This window comes from Pongo pygmaeus, chromosome 7 (genome assembly GCF_028885625.2).
Source record: "Pongo pygmaeus isolate AG05252 chromosome 7, NHGRI_mPonPyg2-v2.0_pri, whole genome shotgun sequence".
Taxonomy (NCBI): domain Eukaryota; kingdom Metazoa; phylum Chordata; class Mammalia; order Primates; family Hominidae; genus Pongo; species Pongo pygmaeus.
In genome coordinates this window covers 39,944,970-39,964,287 of record NC_072380.2, presented here as the reverse complement: position 1 = coordinate 39,964,287, position 19,318 = coordinate 39,944,970, and the positions used below count along the sequence as shown (strand labels likewise).

At 35.4% G+C, this 19,318-nt stretch overlaps 1 protein-coding gene across 6 annotated transcripts in view; it reads right to left on the bottom strand.

Annotated features, from left to right (window-relative positions):
• ADAM18 (ADAM metallopeptidase domain 18) overlaps positions 1 to 19,318 on the bottom strand; it is a 155,589-nt gene that overhangs the window by 112,044 nt on the left and 24,227 nt on the right. For all 6 annotated transcript variants that reach the window (XM_054498862.2, XM_054498863.2, XM_054498865.2 and 3 more), the window contains exon 6: positions 18,225 to 18,402. In XM_054498862.2, coding sequence (XP_054354837.2) covers positions 18,225 to 18,402 — 178 coding nt within the window. The remainder of the gene's footprint in view (positions 1 to 18,224; positions 18,403 to 19,318) is intronic.

Below are 19,318 nucleotides of genomic sequence, written 5' to 3'. Positions count from 1 at the left end.
TCATAAAGATATAGGAAATATTTGAGAACTCATAGTCTACACTGAAATTCAGGTAAATATTATGATTTGTCTATTAATAATTGATGATTTATAGGTTATTATCTTAGCACAATCAATAATTATTGCATTATATCAAATGACACACAAAGCCTATGCTCTGGACCTATTGAATTATTTCTGATATTATACATTCTGTTCTTCCCTGTGTACCCATATGATTATCACCTATAAATCATCAATTATTATATCCTCATTTAACACACACTTTATTGATAATTTTACATGAGCTTTATTTCTAACAAACTGAAATATATGTGAAGGGCCTTCTCACATATAGAAACTTCAGATAAATTTCTTCTTTGATCTAAGCATATTTACTGGCCACAAAATACAAGAGTAAAGAGGGTGTTGAATCTGCAATAGAATAGTCTGAGTTAAAATAAGTAAACAAGCAAACAAATAAGCCAAACTTACTGGATAGAGTCTCTGTTTAAATAGGTTGGTTTATATTTCCATAGGAAAGTAAAGTATGCCTCATCTCATATATCTATTGTTGTTTATCTATCTATCTATCTATCTATCTATCTATTGATCTATCAGTCTATCTATTCATCATCTAAATCTATCAGTCTATCATCTCTCAAGACATACATGTTTATTTACCTATCCATCTATCTATATACCCTCTCCTTGTGTACACATGTATATATGCAATTTTGTAAAAAAGAGGACTCTCATTTTTTTTCAATATTCTAAAATATGTGAGTTTGGTCTTTCAAACTTTCGTTATTGGTGTGTTTTTTGTGATCATACTATTGCATGACCATACAACTTATTGCTCAAACTGAAATAATGTTGAGTGAGAAAAGGGGGCACTAAAATAATCAAAATTATATAATTATTAAAATTGATATTTAACGACTAAAAAGTTTAACTTTCTCAGCGGAAACCTTGCATACAAGAAGAATTGACATTCATCTTTAGTCTCTTTATAAAGAATAACTCTGCCAAGAATTTCATAGCCAGCAAAACTAAGTTTTATAAATGAAGGATAAGTAAAGTCTTTTTCAGGCAAACAAATGCTAAGGGAATTTGTTACTACTAGATCAGCCCTAGAAGAAATTCTAAAAGGAGTTGTACATCTTAAAACAAAATGTCAATATACACCAGAATAGGACCTCTTGAAAGCATACAATGCATAGGACCTATAAAACAATAACACAATGAAGAATACAAAGTATCTTTTGACAATCAGCATGACTGGAACAGTATCTCACGTCTCAATATTAATGTTGAATGTAAATGGTCTAAATACACCACTTAGAAGACACAAATTTTCAGAATGGATTAAAAAAAAAATCACAAACCAAACATCTGCTGTCTTCTAGAGACTCACCTAACATGTAAAGATTCTTATAGATTCAAGGGAAAGGGGTGGAAAAGACATTCCAGACAAATAGAAACTAAAGGCAAGCAGGAGGTGCTATTCTTAGATAAAATAGACTTTTAAGCAAAAACAATTTTAAAAGACAAAAGGATGTTGATATGGTTTGACTGTGTCCCCACCCAAATATTGTAATAATCCCCATCTGTCAAAGGTGGGGTCAGGTGGAGATAATTGAATCATGGGGGCAGTTTCCCCCATACTGTTCTCATTGTAGTGAATAAGTCTCATGAGATCTGATGGTTTCATAAACGGGAGTTCCCTTGCCCAAGCTCTCTTGCCTGCTGACATGTAAGATGTCCCTTTGCTCTTCCTTCATCTTCTGCCATGATTGTGAGGTCTCCCCAGCCATGTGGAGCTGTGAATCCACTAAACCTTTTTCCTTTACAAATTATCCAGTCTCAGGTATGTCTTTATCAGCAGTGTGAGAACAAAGTAATAAAGATGTCATTATATAATGATAAAAGGATTAATCCAACAAGAAGATATTATAATCCTAAATATATATGCATCTAACTTTGGTGCTCCCACATTCATAAAACAATGACTACTAATCCTATGAAAAGAGATAGACGGCAACACAATAGTAGTGGATGACTTCAACACTCCACCAACAGCACTAGACAGATTTCAAGGCAGAAAGTCAACAAAGAAACATAGGACTTAAACCGTACTCTAGAACAAATGGACCTAACACATCTTTACAAACTATTCTACCCAAGAACTACATTCTTCTCATCAGCACATAGAACATTCTCCAAGACAGATAATATGATAGGCCACAAAATAAGTTTCAATAAATTTTTTAAAAATCAAAATTATATCAAGTATCTTCTCAGACACAGTGGAGTAAAACTAAAAATCAACTCCAAAAGGAACCCTCAAAACTATAGAAATACAAGAATTTTAAACAATCTGATCCTGAATGATTTTGGGGTTAACAATAAACTCAAGATGAAAATTTAAAAATTCTTCAAAATGAATGATAATAGTAATACAAATTATCAAAACCTCTGGGAACAGCAAACGCAGCACTGAGAGGAAAGTTTATAGCACCAAATGCCTATATCAAAAAGTCTGAAAGACCACAAATTGACAATTTAATCTCAACCTCAACGAACTAGAGAAATAAGAACAAACCAAACCCAAAGCTAGCAGAAGGAAAGAAATAACAAAGATCGGAGCAGGTTTAAATGAAATTGAAACAAAAATATTAAAATGATCAATGAAATGAAAACTTGGTTCTTTGAAAAGATGAACGAAACTAATAGACCATTAGTTCCATTAGCCAAGAAGAGACAAGATTAAAAGAAGATTTAGAAATAAAAATGAAAATATTACACCTGACATCACAGAAATATAAAAGATCATCCAAGACTACTATGAACACTTCAACGCACACAAACTAGAAAATCTGGAAGAAATGGATAAATTCCTGGAAACACACAACCCTACTAGCTTGAATCAAGATGAAATAGAAATCCTGACTAGACCAATACCCATCAGTGAGACTGAGTCAGTAATTTTAAAAAACTGCCAAAGAAAAGCCCAAGGCCACAGGAATTCACAACCAAATTCTACCAGACATTCAAACAAGAATTGATACCAATCCTACTGAAACTATTGCAAAGTATTGAGAGCACAGATGCAAAAATCCTCAACAAAATACTAGCAAATTGAATCCAATAACACATCAAAAAGATAATTCACCCATGATCAGAAGGTTTCACCTCAGGGATGCAGGAGGGATGGATCAATATATGCATGTCCATAAATGTGATTCACCTCATAAAAATTTGAAAAAAATTATAATAATCTCTACAGATGCTGAAAAAAGCAATAAAATCCAGCATCTCTTTATAATAAAAAAATTCAACAAACTAGGCATAGAAGGAACATACCTCAAAATAATAAAAGCTATATATGACAAACCCACAGAGAGCATCATACTGAATGGGTAAAAAGCCGAAAGCATTCCCCAAGAACTGGAAAAAGACAAAGATGGATACTTTCACTACTTCTATTCAACATAGTACTGGAAGTCCTAGCCAGAGCAATCAGGCAAAAGACATAAATAAGGGAAATCTAAATTGGAAAACAGAAAGTCAAGCTAACTCTGTCTGCCAATGTTATAATCATATACCTAAAAAACCCTAAAAGGCTCCTCCAGAAGACTCCTACATTTGACCAGTGAATTATGTAAAGTCTCAGGTTACAAAATCGATGTACACAAATTAGTAGCATGGCTGTACATCAACAATGACCAAGCTGAGAATCAAATCAAGATCTCAATCCCTTTTACAACAGCTGCAAAAATAAAATAAAATAATTAAGAATATACCTACCCAAGGAGGTGAAAGCTCTTTACAAGAAAAACTACAGAACACTGTGTAAAGAAATCCTAGATAGGTGAAATCTCTTTACAGGAAAAACTACAGAACACTGTGTAAAGAAATCCTAGATAGCTGAAACAACTGGAAATTCATTCCATGCTCATGGATGGAAGAATCAACATTGTGAAAGTTACCATACTGCCAAAAGCAATCTACATATTCAAGCAATTCCTATCAAAATACCAAGATTAGTTTTCACAGAATTAGAAAAAAGTAATCCTAAAATTCACATGGAACCAAAGAAAAGCCTGAATAGCCAAAGCAATTTTATTAGTCCATTCTTGCACTGCTATAAAAAAATACCTGAGACTGGGTGATTTATAAAGAAGAGGTTTAATTGGCTTACAGTTCCACAGGCTGTACAGGAAGCATGACAGCTTCTGGGAAACCTCAGAAAACTTTCAATCATGGTGGAAGGCAAAGGAAAAGCAGGCATGTCTTACATGGACAGAGCAGGAGAAAGAGAGAGCAGGGGAGGTGCTACACACTTTTAAACGACCAGATCTCCTGAGAACTCTATCACGAGAACAGCACTAGGAGGATGGTGTTAAGCCATGAGAAACCACCTCTATAATCTAATCACCTTCCGTGAGGCCCCACCTCCAACACTGGGGATTACAATTTCACATGAGATTTGGGAGGATACAGAAACATACCAGCATTCTTAAGCAAAATAACATATCTGGAGACGCTATATGACCTGGCTTCAAACCACACTACAAAGCTTTAGTAACCAAAATAGCATCGTACTGTTATAAAAGTAGATACATAGACCAATGGAATATACTAGAGAACCCAGAAATAAAGCCAAATACCACCAACTGATCTTCAACAAAGCATACAAAAGCATAAATTGGGGGAAGGACCCCCTATTCAATGAATGACGCTGGGAATACTGGATAGCCACATGTGGAAGAAGGAAACTGCATCCCTATCTCTCACCATATACAAAAATCAACTCAAGATGGATCAAAGACTTAAATTTAACACCTGAAACCATAAAAATTCTAGAAGAAAGCTTAGGAAAAACTCTTCTGGACATTGTCCTAGCAAAGAAATTATGACTAAGACCCCAAAAGCAAATGCAACAAAGATAAATAAATGGGACATAATTAAACTAAAAAGCTTCTGCGCAGAAAAAGAAATAACCATCAGAACAAACAGACAACCTAAAGAAGGGGAGAAAATATTTGTAAACTATGCATCTGACAAAGGACTAATATCCAAAATATACAAGGAACTCAAACAAATCAGCAAGATATAAACAAATGATCCCACCATAAAGTAGGCAAATTACACGAATAGGCCTTTCTCAAAAGAAGATATACAAATGGCCAACAAACACGAAAAATGCTAAACATCACTAACCATCAGGGAAATGCAAATTAAAACTATAATGATAATCCCAGCACTTTGGGAGGTGGAGGCAGGTGGATCACGAGGTCAGGAGATCGACACCTTCCTGGCTAACACGGTGAAACCCCTTCTCTACTAAAAATACAAAAAATTAGCCGGGCATGGTGGCGGGTGTCTGTAGTCCCAGCTACTCGGGAGGCTGAGGCAAGGGAGTGGCATGAACCTGGGAAGCGGAGCTTGCAGTGAGCCAAGATCACCCCACTGCACTCCAGCCTGGGTGACAGAGCGAGACTCCGTTTCAAAAAAAAAACAAAAACAAAAAACAAACAAAAAAATTATAATGAGATACCACTTTATCCCAGCCAGAACGGTCATTATTAAAAAACTAAAAAAAAAAAGATGTGTGGATGTGGTGAAAAGGGAACTTATTTCAAGCTCAGGAGTATATGTACATACTGCTGGTGGGAATGTAAATTAGTACAACTACTATGGAAAAGCAGTATGGGGATTTCTCAAAGAAGTAAAAGTAGATCTACCAAACCCACTGTTGATTATCCCCCAAAAAAGAAATTATTATATCAAAAAGAATGCTGCACACATATGTTTACTCCAGCACAATTCATTATTTCAAAGATATGGAACCAACCTAAGTGAACATCAATCAGTGAGTGGATAATATATACACCATGGAATGCTACTCAGCCATAAAAAAGAATTATAATGTCTTTTGCAGCAACTTGAATGGAGGAGGCCATTATTCTAAGTGAAGTAACTCAGGAATGGAAAAACAGATACTATATGTTCTCACTTTTAAGTGATATGCAAAGACATACAGAGTGGTATCATGGAAATTGGAGATTCAGAAATGGGGAAGGTGAGGGGGGAGTGAGGGATTAAAAGCCACATATTGGGTACAATGAACACTACTCAAGTGATGTATGGAGTAAATCTCAGACATCACCACTATACAATTTATCCATGTAACTGTCCCCTCATACCCAAAAGCAATTGAAATGAAAAAATATATATATACATATATATAGACTGGTAGCCTGGAAAACTAGAAAGTCTTAGAGGTTTACAAACATCAGTGTGTGTTGTGTATGACTCCTCTAAATCTTTTATCTCTGTGTCTTCTATTAAGTTATGTAACTTATTATAACCTCAGTTATGTATCTGTAAAATATGACAAACATGATTGTACATAGCATTAAATAAGATATGAAATGAAAAATTAATAAGTTTGATTGTATTATTTTGATATAACTAAAACTACTTACAAGTTACTGACAAAACTAGATGGTTTTCTAAACAAATATAACAGCACACAAGACAAATTCTCAATGATTAAAAATTGCATAAGTAAAATAATCACTCTTGATAGATTCTCATGTGCTTTATTTTCTTAGGTGTCTCTCCTTCTAACGCTATATTTCTTATATTTTAGAGCAATAGATTTTTCAATATCATCTTAATATTTTCATTACATTGCCTATGATTTTTTTCTAAATTGCATTTTATGGTTAATACATTTAAAATTGTCAACATTTTCAATGGAATCTTTCTAGAGGCTATTATATATGCATTATGTATATTATATATGTAAAGCTATGTATATAATATACATAATATATTACATATAATTTTACTTATGCTATTTTTAATCAATGAGAATATAATTTTACCTTGTGTGCTGATGTACTTGTTTTTAGAAAAACAACCAGTTTTGTCAATAACTTTTAAGTAGAAGTAGTTAAAAATAAAAGTTGGAAATTAAATATATATGTATATATACATTTTTTTAAATCTCCTACTTTTAAGTTCAGGGGTACACGTACAGGACGTGCAGGTCTGTTACATAGGTAAACATGTGCCATGGTGGTTTGCTGCTCAGATCATCCCATCACCCAGGTATTAAGGCCAGCATCCATTAGCTTTTCTTCCTGATCCTCTTCCTCTTCTCATCCTCCACCCTCTGACAGACCCCAGTGTGTGTTGTTTCCCCACGTGTCCATGTGTTCTCATCATTTAGCTCCCACTTATAACAGAACATTCAGTGTTTGGTTTTCTGTTCCTGCTTTAGTTTGATGAGGATAACAGCTTCCAGCTCCATCCATATCCCTGCAATTACATGATCTCATTCTTTTGTATGGCTGCATAGTATTCCATGGTGTATATGTACCATATTTTCTTTATCCAGTGTATTACTGATGGGCATTTAGGTTGATTCCATGTCATTACTATTGTGACTTTATATTCTTGTTAGTCTCAAAACAAAAATAAATATCTTTAGTATCTGAGCATTTAAATAAATTAAAATAATATTCACAATATTATTGGATGTTACCTGCAATAAAATTAACTTCCAAAATTATTATTATATTAATAGATTATTTTTATTTTCCATATTTTATACTTAAAAATAAAAAAAAATTGAAACACTAGAAAATGCCAAAGAAGATCAGGGAACTCATGTGTCATTCATCCAGTTTTCCCCAGTGGTCATAAACTTATCAAAACCAGGACATTGACATGGGTACAGTGTGTGTGTGTGTGTGTGTGTGTGTGATTTTGTCATGCATGTAATCATGTCACATTTAAAAAACTCAGCTGCTCTATTAAGTATGTAATAGTATCTGATGATGTTCTTACTTTGCATTTTTCTAATGGGTAGTGATGATGTAAATATTTTAACGTGTTTTTATTTTGTTTCGTTTTGTTTTTTCCATGTCTATGTCCTTTTCAGTGAAATGCCTCTTAATGTTTTGGCTATTCTTTAATTGTATTTTTTAAATGTTGGCTTTTGAGTTATTTATATAGTCTAGATATCAGTCCATTGTCACATTTTCCAGGTCTGTAGCTTGTCTTTTTGGCATATAAATGTACATAATTTTGTTCTATGCATAGATTGTGTAGTGGTGAACTCAGAGCTTTTAGGGTATCCATCACCCAAATAATGTATATTGTATCTATTAAATATTCTCTCATTATCTACCCCTCTCTCACCTCCTCACCCATTCAAATCTCTATTATCTATCATTCCACACTCTGCATCTCTGTGTGCACAGTATAGTATTTATATCCCATTTATAAGTAACTACATCTAGTGTTTATCTTTCTGTGTCTGACTTGTCTCATTTAAGATAAAGGCCTCCAGTTCATCAGTTCATCTATGCTGTTGCTGCTGATAGGATTTCATTTCTTTTTACTATAACAGTTGGCTACTTGTATGTGTTCTTTTGAGAAAGTATGTTTACCTGTTCAAATATCTTGCCCATTTGGAAGCAAAAGCTTTATAGTTTGTTGTAGTGTTTTTGTTTGGTTGGTTGGTTGTTGTTTTTCTTTATCTTTTTTCTTTGTTTAGTTTTGTGATTTTTTTTGGTTTTTTTTTTTTTTTTTGCTTTTGTTGCATGTGCTTTTGAGGTCCTGTCTAAAAAAATCCTTGCTCAGACCTACGTCATACAGTGTTCCGCTGAGGCTTTTCATCTAATAATTTTATGGTCTGGGGTTTTAAGTTTAAACCTTTAATACATTTTGATCTTTTTGTATAAGTTCAGAGATAGGAATTTACTTTCACTCCTTTGTATGTGAATATTCAGTTTTCCCAGCACCATATATTGAAGAGACTGTCCTTTCTCTGTTGTGAGTTCTTGGCACCTTTGTCAAAAAATAAAAAATAAAAAAGGATGGCTGTAAATACATAGTTCTATTTCTGGGCTCCCTATATTGTTTCATTGGTCTATGTGTCCGTTTTAATGCCAATACCATGCTGTTTCAGTTACTATAGCTTTATAGTATATTTTCCTCTTTTTGCTCAAGATTGCTTTAGATATTTGGGGTGTTTTCTTGTTGCATATACATTTTAGGACTGACTTTTTTCTATTTCTGTAAAGACTGGTATTAGAATTTTGACAGAAATTGCATTGAATCTGTAAGTCTCTTTAAGTAATATGAACATTTTAACAATATTAATTATTCCAATGCATGAACATTAAATATCTTTCCACTTACTGTGTCTATTTCAATTTCTTTCATCCATGTTTTACAGTTTTCATCGTGGAGATCTTTAATCTCCTTATAAAAACTTACTAATAGTTATTGCATTTTTGTAGGTATTGTAAATTGGATTGTTTTCTTGAATTCTTTATCAGATAGGTTACTATTGGCATATAGAAATGATACTGATTTTTTTATGTGGAGCATGTTGCTTTTAATTTCCATGTATTTGTACAGTTTCCAATGTTTCTCTTGTCATTGATTTCTAGTTTTATCCCATTATAGTTAGAAAAACTATTCAATACAATTTCAATTTTTAAAAACTTTGTTAAGACTTGTTTTGTGTCACAGAATATGACTTAACCTGGAGAATGCTCCATATGCAGTTGAGAAACGTGAATTCTGAAGTTGTTGGATCAGATCTCCTGTAAATGTCCATTCGGTCGCTTTTATCTTGAGTAGAGTTAAAATGTGGTATTTCTTTGTTGATTTTATACCTGCATGTTTCCTCCTTTACTGAAAGTGAGGTGGTGAAATCCCCTATTATTGTATATGTGTCTATCTTTTCCTTTAGATCTATTAATGTTTGCTTTATCTATTTAGGTGCTACAATATTGGGTGAAAAGATATTTGTGATTGTTTTATTCTTTTCTTGTATTGACCACTTTGTAATTATATAATGCCCTTGTTTGTCTTTTTTTATACTTTTTTCCTTGGAGAATATTTTTATCTAAGTATAGCTACCCCCTGAAACTATTGCTGAATAAAAGATGAAATGCTCCTGATTATTGTAAATACAAAGTTGTATGCAGGATTGTGCAAAGACAATGCTAGGTTGGACTGCCAGAATGAGCCAACAGCGAGTGATGTGCTTCCCCCTGCAGAGAGCCTATGAACGAACGTGCAGTCAGGGAGGTTTCACATCATCAAGATTCCTATCCCAGAAAAGCTGATGTTCATAGCTCTGGGAATGGAATGCGACCCTTGTGGAGAGCCTATAAACGGACGCATGGGGGGGTTCCTGTCCATATGGATAAGATAGGGCTATAAACGCCCTCATCTTGCCATGGCTCTTCTAGGCCTCTTTAGGGTTAAGGCATACTCCCTTCTGAGAATTTCTGGTCTAACCAGTTGTCTAGCTTCACATCCTGTTTCTATGGATTGTTTGTAACCAGCTTTTGCTGCAACTGTTACTGCTGATTAATATCTTGCTAATCATAGGATATGGAAAGACTGTGTTTCTGTTTTAAGGCTCTGTTAGAAATTACTGATGCACACACCATATTGTAAATTCTTATCTCTGTATACTGTACTTCTGCATACAGATGTTATGTTAAAGAATTAGTTCATCCCCATGTGACCATCTCACCTCATAATCAAATGACCCTAAATCCCTCACTAACCTACCCCCACCCTAACTAAACTTAATAATAAATGCTGGTATATTGAATGCATTGTTGGCACCACAGGACCAGAAGGCAGTGATCCCCCTGGACCCAGCTTTCACTAGCTTGTGTGTGTCTATTAATTTCTCGACCTGCTGATCCACCTGGGAACAAACAGAGAGACTCGTTGCATTGCGGGCTGCTGGCCAGATCCCATAATACTAATTTATTTTGTTTTTTATTTGTATTAAATATACATTTTTCATCCATTTACTTTCAGTCTATGTGTATACTTACAGATAAAGTGAGTCTCTGGAGGCATCAAATAGGTCTTGTTTCAAGGTTTCTGGTTTTATTAACTTTATTCATTTCCAATTTTTATTTTAGGTTTGGAGGGGTAGAAGTTCTGGTTTGATACATAGGTAAATTGCATGTCATAGGGGTTTAATGTACAGATCAATGTGTCACCCAGGTAATGAGCATTGTACCCAATAGGTCCCTACCCTACACTCACCCTACACTCTCAAGCAGGCCCAGTGTCTATTGTTCCCTTCTTTGTGTCTATGTGTACTCGATGTTTACCTCCCACTTATCAGTGAAAACATGTGGTATTTGAGTTACTATTTCCGCATTACTTTGCTTAGAATAACGGCCTCCAAGTCCATTCATATTGCTACACAGAACATAATTTCAGTATTCTTTATGGTTGTGTAGTATTCCATGGTGCATATATAACAGATTTTCATTGTGCATTCCATCACTGATGGACATCTAGATTGATACTATGTCTTTGCTACTGTGAATAGCACTATGATAAGTATATGTGTGCGTGTGTTTTTATGGTGGAATGATTTTTATTCCTTTGGGTATATACCCAATAATGGAGTTGCTGGGTCGAATGGTAGTTCCATGTTTTCTGAGAAATTTCCAATCTGCTTTCCACAGTGCCTGAACTAATTTACATTCTCATCAGCAGTGCACAAGTGTTCCCTTATCTCCACAGCCTCGTGAGTATCTGTAACTTTTTCTTTTTAGTAATAGCCATTCTAACTGGTGTGGAATGGTATCTCATTGTGGTTATGATTTGTATTTCTCTAATGATTACTGATGATAAGCATTTTTTCATATGCTTGTTGGCTGCATGTATGTTTTCTCTTGAAATGTGCTTGTTCATGTCCTTTGGCCATTTTTAAATAGGATTCTTTTTTTTCTTGTAAATTTTAGATATTAGACCTTTGCTGGATTCATACTTTGTGAATGTTTTCTCCTATTCTGTAGGTTGTCTGTTTACTCTGTTGATTGTTTCTTTTGCTGTGCAGAAGTTTTTCAGTTTAATTAGGTCTCACTTGTCAATTTTTGGTTTTGCTACAATTGCTTTTGGCATCTTCATCATAAAATCTTTGCTAGGGCCTATGTTCAGAGTGATATTTCTTAGGTTTTATTTTGGAGTTTTTATAGTTTTAGCTTTTACTTTTAAGTCTTTAATACATCTTGATTTGATTTTTGTATATTGTGAAAGGAAGGAGTTCATCTTCAATCTTTTGCATGCGACTAGCCAGTTATCCCAGCACCATTTATTGAATAGAAATTATTTTCCCAGTTGTTTGTTATTGTTGATGCTGTTGAAGATAAGATGGTTGTAGATGTGCAGCTTTATTTCTGGGTTCTAACCTGTTCCATTTGGTCTATGTTTTTGTTTTTCTACCAGTACCATGCTGTTTTGGTTACCTCCTTAAAGTCTAGTTAGAAGTTGGATAATGTGATGACTGCAGCTTTGTTCTTTTAGCTCAGAATTCCTTTGGCTATTCAGGCTCTTTTTTTGGTCCCATATGAATTTTAGAATAGTTTTGTCTAATTGTGTGAAAAACATTGTTGGTTGTTTGATAGGAATAGCATTGAATCTGTAAATTGTTTTGGGATGCATTGTCATTTTAACAATTTTTTTTTCTCTTTGAGAAGGAGTCTTGTTCTGTCACCCAGGCTGGAGTGCAGTAGTGCCATCTCGGCTCACTGCAACCTCAGCTTCCTGGGTTCAAGCGATTCTCCTGCCTCAGCCTTTCCAGTAACTGGGAATACACGTGCACGCCACCACTCTTGCCTAATTTTTGTTTTTTTTTTTTTTTTTTTTTTGTAGAGACAGGGTTTCACCATGTTGGCCAGGCTGGTCTCAAACTCCTGACAACAGATCATCTGCCTGCCTCATCCTCCCAAAATGCTGAGATTACAGGCATGAGCCACTGCAGGTGGCCCATTTTAACAATACTGATTCTTCCTTCCTAACCATGGGCATAAAATATTTTCCCCATTTGTTTCTGTCACCTGATTTCTTTCAGCAATGTTTTGTGATTCTCATTATAGAGATCTTTCACCTCTCTGATTATCTATATTCCTAGGTATTTTTTTTTTTGTGGCTAATATGAATGAGATTGTGTTCTTGGTTTGCCCCTCAGTTTGGTTGTTATTAGCTTATACAAGTGCTACTTATTTTTTTACATTGATTTTGTATCCTGAAACTTTGCTGAAGTTTTTTGCTACATCTAAGAGCCTTTGGGCAGAGACTATGGGGTTTTCAAGGTATAAAATCATATCACCTATGAAGAGAGAGAGATTGACCTCTTCTCTTCCTATTTGAATGCCTTTTATTTCTTTCTCTTACGTGATTGCTCTGGTGAGGTCTTCTAGTACTATGTTGAATGGGAGTGGTGAGTGTGGGCATGCTTGTCTTGTTCTGGTTCTTAAGGGGAATGCTTCCAGCTTTTGCCTATTGAGTATGTTTGCTGTGGATTGGTCATAGAGGACTCATTATTTTGAAGTATGTTCCTTCAATGAATAGTTTGTTAAGGGTTCCTTATATAACAAGATATTGAATTTTATTGAAAGTCTTTTCTGCATCTGCTGAGACGCTCATGTGGGATTTTGTTAAACAACCTGCTACTGAATGAGATTCTGGTATGTTGTATCTTTGTTTTCATTGGTTTAAAAGAATTTCTTGATTTCTGCCTTAATTTCATCATTTATCCAAAAGTCATTCAGGAGTAAGTTGCTGACTTTTCATGTAATTGTATGATTTTTAGAGATCTTCTTGGTGTGAACTTCTATTTTTATTGTACTGTGTTCCAAAAAGTGTGGTCCATATGATTTTTTTTAATTTGTTGAGAATTGCATTATGGTCGAGCATGCGGTTGATTTTAGAGTACATGCCGTGTGCACATGAGAAAAATGTATATTCTGTTCTTAGGGTGGAGTGTTTTGTAGATGTACGTTAGGTCCATTTGGTCAAATGCTGAGTTTAGGTCCCAGATATTTTTGTTAGTTTTCTGCCTTAATGTTCTGTCTAATGCTGTCAGTGGAGTGTTGAAGTCTCCTACTGTTATCGTCCAGTTATCTACACCTGTTTGTAGGTCTCCAAGAACTTGCTTTATGAATCTGGGTGTGCCAGTGTTAGGTGAAAATCTATTTAGGATAGTTAAATCTTCTTGCTGATATGAACCCTTTATCATTATGCAGTGCTCTTTGTCCATTTTGATTGTTGTTGGTTTATAGTTTATTCCGTCTGAAATTAGAATAGCAACCCCTGCATTTCGTGTTTTCAGTTTGCTTGGTAGATTTTTCTCCATCTCTTGCTTTGAATCTATGGGTGTCACTGAATGTGAAATGGGTCCCTTGAAGAAATTATACAGTTGGATCTTGCTTCTTCATGCAACCTGCCATGCTTTTATGTGGGGTGTTTTTCCCCTTTACATTCAAAGTTAATATTGATATGTGCAGATTTGATCCTGTTATTGTGTTGTTAGCCGGCTGTTAAGAAGATTTGATTGTGTAGTTTCTCTATAGTGTCAATTGTCTACGTACTTACATGTGTTCTTTGGTGCCCTGTATGGTCTTTTGTTTCCATGTTTAGCATTCCCTTAAGGGCCTCTTTGTTCCTCTGGTGGAACAAATTCTCTCTGCATTTGCTTGTCTGAAAAGGATTTTATTTCTTCTTTGCTTATGAAGTTTAGTTTGGATGGATATTTAATTCTTGCTTGAAATTTATTTTCTTTAAGAATGCTGAATATAGGCTCTCAATCACTTCTGGCTTGTAGGGTTTTGCTGAGAAATCTACTCTTCACCTAATGGGGTGTTCTTTGTAGATGGCCTGCCCCTTGTCTCTATTTGCAATATTTTTTCTTTCACATTGAGTTTGGAGAATCTGATGACTATGTGTCTTGGGATGGTTGTCTCGTATAGCATTTTCCTGGGGTTCTCTGAATTTCCTAAATTTGAATGATAACCTTTCTAGTAAAGTTTGGAAATATTTTGTGAAAAATATCCTCAAATACGTTTTCCAAGTTGCTTGCTCTCTCTCTTTCACTCTATTTCAGGGATGGCAATCATAGGTTTGTTCTCTTTACGTAATCCCATATTTCTCAGAGGTTTTATTCATTCTTTTGCATTTTTTCTTTATTTTTGTCTGACTGAATTAATTTGAAAAAACAGTTTTTGAGCTCTGAAATTATTTCTTTAGTTTTGTCTATTCTGTTGTTAATACTTCTGATTGTACTATGAAATTCTTCTAGTGAATTTTTCAGCTTTATTATATCAGTTTGATTCTTTCTTTAAATGGCTATATCCTCTTTCACCTCCTCATTGTTTAATTGGATTCTTTAGATTCCTTGGATTGGGTTTCAACTTTCTCCTAAATCTCGATGATCTTTATCGCCATCCAGATTCTGAATTCTAAGTATGTAATTTCAGTCATTTCAGCTTGGTTAAGAACCATTGACAGAGATACAGTACAGTCATTTGTAGGCAGGAAGACACTCTGGCTTCTGAGTTGCCAGAGTTCTTGTGCTAGTTCTTCCTAATCTGTGCGGGCTGATGTTTGTTTAAAGTTTTTGTCCTTTGGGTGGGGCTTTTTGCTTTTATATTCTTTGATGCTTTGAGGGTTTGTCCATGTTTGTAAGTTGGGTTCAGTCAACTGACTTTGTTTCTGGATGATTTTAGGTGGCTTATGCTTGGTTTAGTACTCCTGGGCTGCATGCTGTAACCCTGGGGGGCTGAAATCAGGCCCATGGCTTTGTTCTTTGGCCCATCAAGGTTAAGCACCTGCTGTGCTTGAGAGGCCAAGTTATTCCTGATATGTTGGCAACAACATTCCATTTGGGGGTGCTGTCAAAAGTGCTCTGTCAGGGTGATGGCAGCAGGGTCTGCACTCCTGCGTGCAGACCAGCAGTGGCTGGCCAGTGGTGTAGCGGGGTCTGCATGCATGTGTGTACCTGTGGTGGTAGCGGCATGTTGGGTTCCATGCATGCATACATGGCAGCAGCAACAGGGAGACATGGTGGAGTCCATGCATCCAGGTGTGTTCTAGCGGTGGTAGCTCTATGGGCTCTGCATGTGTACATGTACTGGCAGGGGTGAGGCTGCAACAGCAAGGTCCATGCACACATACCAGAAAAATAATGGGGGAGGCTATGGGTGAGTGTGCACCAACAAAGTGGTGGGAGGAGGCTATTAGCACATGCATGTTGGCAAAAGCCCATTTGCTAAATCTCTCCAATGGTTAGGCAGGGTCTGCTGATGAAGGAGCTATGGCAGCAGCAACAGGGAGGCATTCAGGTTGGGCATCTGAGGTTGTGCTGCAAATGAATGTAGCCAAGGAGGAACCCCAGAAGAATATGTCAGACACTAGGGTGCTCAAATCAGAATGGCCTTGTCCCACAGGCAAGGCAGCCCTGTTTTGTCCAGGTTCAACAATCAACAAAAACCAAAGCCACCTAGAGGAGTGTGAGGAGCCTGGGGTATGAGTGCTCCTGGCTTTATTCCACTGCAGCTCTTCCTGAACCAAACCCCCTGGTTCTGCACAGGCTGGGGTCCTGTCCCTGCCACTTCTCCAAGCAGCTCTCCCTGCCAGATCAAGTGTCTGTGAGGGTCATGGGGTCTCCTGCAGCTAGAATTCTGGAGGTTTTTATAGTGAGAGTGGGCCACTCCTCTAACATTTAACTCACCTCTTCCCCAGGAGCTGCTGGGAGCCAGGGATGAGTCCTGGTGCTTAACAGCCCTGTGCAGCGTTCCCAGCTTCCTCCCATTCAGCACAGGGTCTACATCCTCCCTCCACCCACCCTCAATTCCTTCTTTCCAAAGATCTGCTCAGAATGTGTTGGTCTTTTTTGTCTGATTTTCCGGTGGGAGAAAACCTTCCTGGCTGTGTCTAGTTGGCCATCTTTGCTCTCCTACCTCCCATTTTTTTTTTTCCGCTAATTAAGCCACATTATTTCTTTTAGCTGGATAGTATAATTCATTTACATTCAAGGTAATTGTTTATGGGTAAGAAGTTGGTATTACCATATTCTTATTTGTTTTCTAGTTGTTTTGTATAAACTTCTTCATTTTTTTCATTTCTTGCTATCTTCCTTTGTGGTTAAATGATTTTTTCTCTATCAAATATGCTTTGATTTCTTGCTTTCTACTTTTAGTGTGTCTGCTAAAAATGTTTGCTTTGTGGTTATCATGAGGCTTAGAAAGAACATCATATAGTTCTAGCAGGTTATTTTGAACTGATACCAAATTAATTGTGGTCACAAAAAAAGGAAAAAGAAAAACTCTATTTTTTATACATTTGGTTCCCATCACAACCTATAGGCACATTTTTTCCTCCACATGTTGGATAATGGTTTAATCTGCAATCTCAGCTTTTTGATATATTCCATAAAAATCATTAATGTGCAGTTTTACTCTGATGTGTATGCGGAAGCAATGCTGTTTCCAGCTTTCCATATCTCTTACCTGAAACCAGAAACCCGAGAAGAATGCTTTTTTTATTTATCCCAGTAAAAACTTTTGGCAATAATGAACTACAAAATCGAGACAAATTTTAAAGTAGCATAAAAGTGAAGTCTCTAGGAACCATACGGATAGTTGGTTTCATAGCTTCACGGGATTTTTTTTTTTCAGGATTCACACAAGCTAATTTAATTTCAAAACACATCCATTTACAGACCCAAGAAGTGCTTTGAGCTCCAAGTATGGTAAACACAAAGAGATCCATTCATAGAAACATGATAAGCACACTGCCATAAGACAAAGGCAAAGAAAGAATCTTGAAAGAAACAAAGGAGAAGCAACTCATTTTGTCCAAGGAATTCTCAATAAGAATAATAGAATATTTTTATCAGAAAAAAACAGAGGCCACATGGTGATGGATTGAAATATTCAAAGTGCTGAAAGAAAGAAACTGTCAAGCAAGAATTCTATACCTAGTCTACCAGCAAATTAAGAGCATCAAGCAACATGCAAATGGCTGTGTATTTTAGAAAGATATGTCCAGGTAGTATGTAAGATATATAACAAAATATTAAAAGTAATTTTACCAAGGTACTGGAATAACAGTGACTCTGTTCTTTTTGCATTTCTAAACTTTTTCAATAGTATCCATTTTGTTTGGAAAAAATATAAAAATTAATGTTACATAATACATCATAAAATATTAAGCTTGAAATACGTAACTTTCCAAATATTTCAGATGAAGTTTCAATGTTTTATTTAAAGGTAGAAAAATATATAAAATTTAATATTCCTACTCAATAGCTAACTAAATTCCTTTCATGATTTAAAAGAAAACTACACAGGCAATTTTCTAGTATATCATAACATCAGAATGACGGTCACCTGTGAGTTTAAAGGAACTTTGTAGGGCTGGTCTTTCTGCCAAATATGACTGTAATTTTCTGCTAAAATTGATACATTTGGATCATTATTTTTCATTTGATAAATTATATGCTCAAATCTTGCTGAAGATTCTAATGGTTCAATTCCATAACTGATATTTTCAAACTGGAGAAATCCCCTGAAAATTTAGAAGGCATAAGAAAATAGTTATAAAAATCCCACAAATGATCCCTTCAAAATGATAATCTGAAATGGCATAAGAAATAAAAAACTATACTAAAGAACACATCTTAAGCCCATTTTCTTTTTCCATTATTTTTGTGGGGGGGGCAGTTTATCATTAGTAAGAGCCACCATATCTGGCTTCGTTTTGCTTACATTTTAAAGATCTAAATGCAATGAAGAATATTTTTGTAAGGCAATCACATTAATTAAGGCCAAATTTGCCACAAACAAATATATTTGTTGAGAATTCCAGGAATAACGTTCCTGTTCTTCCAGAGGTTTGATAAGGGACAGCATGTATGTAGACTATATATCTAATGAGGTTGTTATCTATAAAAACCACATTTAGAGAATGCCAAGTTTCTGAGTTGCTGTGAATAAATTCTGGAAATCAAGCAATTGAAACCAAAGGAAAGTTAGAGGGAGCATTTTTTCTCTGCTCTGGATCCTTTTTTTCCTGATGAATTTATCATAAGTGAGCCTCCCAGCATCACTAACAAAAATCACTTATCCCTATCCTTTATTCCTGAGGGATCTTCTTAATTAGTTGTTTTATATCTGGTACTAAGCTGAGACCATACTATATTTTCCTATTATATTTATATAACTAATTAATGCCATTTTCCATAACTATTTGAGAAAACAGATGCAGAATGCAACAATCATACTTAAGGAGATATTTTAAAGTTTTCTTACATGAAACTATTCCATTTTCCATGATAACCCTGGATTGATTTCATGGGAATAGGCCCTTAGGTCTAAGTATTAACATTAATATAAATAGAATAAAGCTGTCATAAAGAAAACTTTCCATTTTGATTTCCCTTAAACTTTCACGATTTGTGTCTGCTAGTCACTAAGTTTTGTTT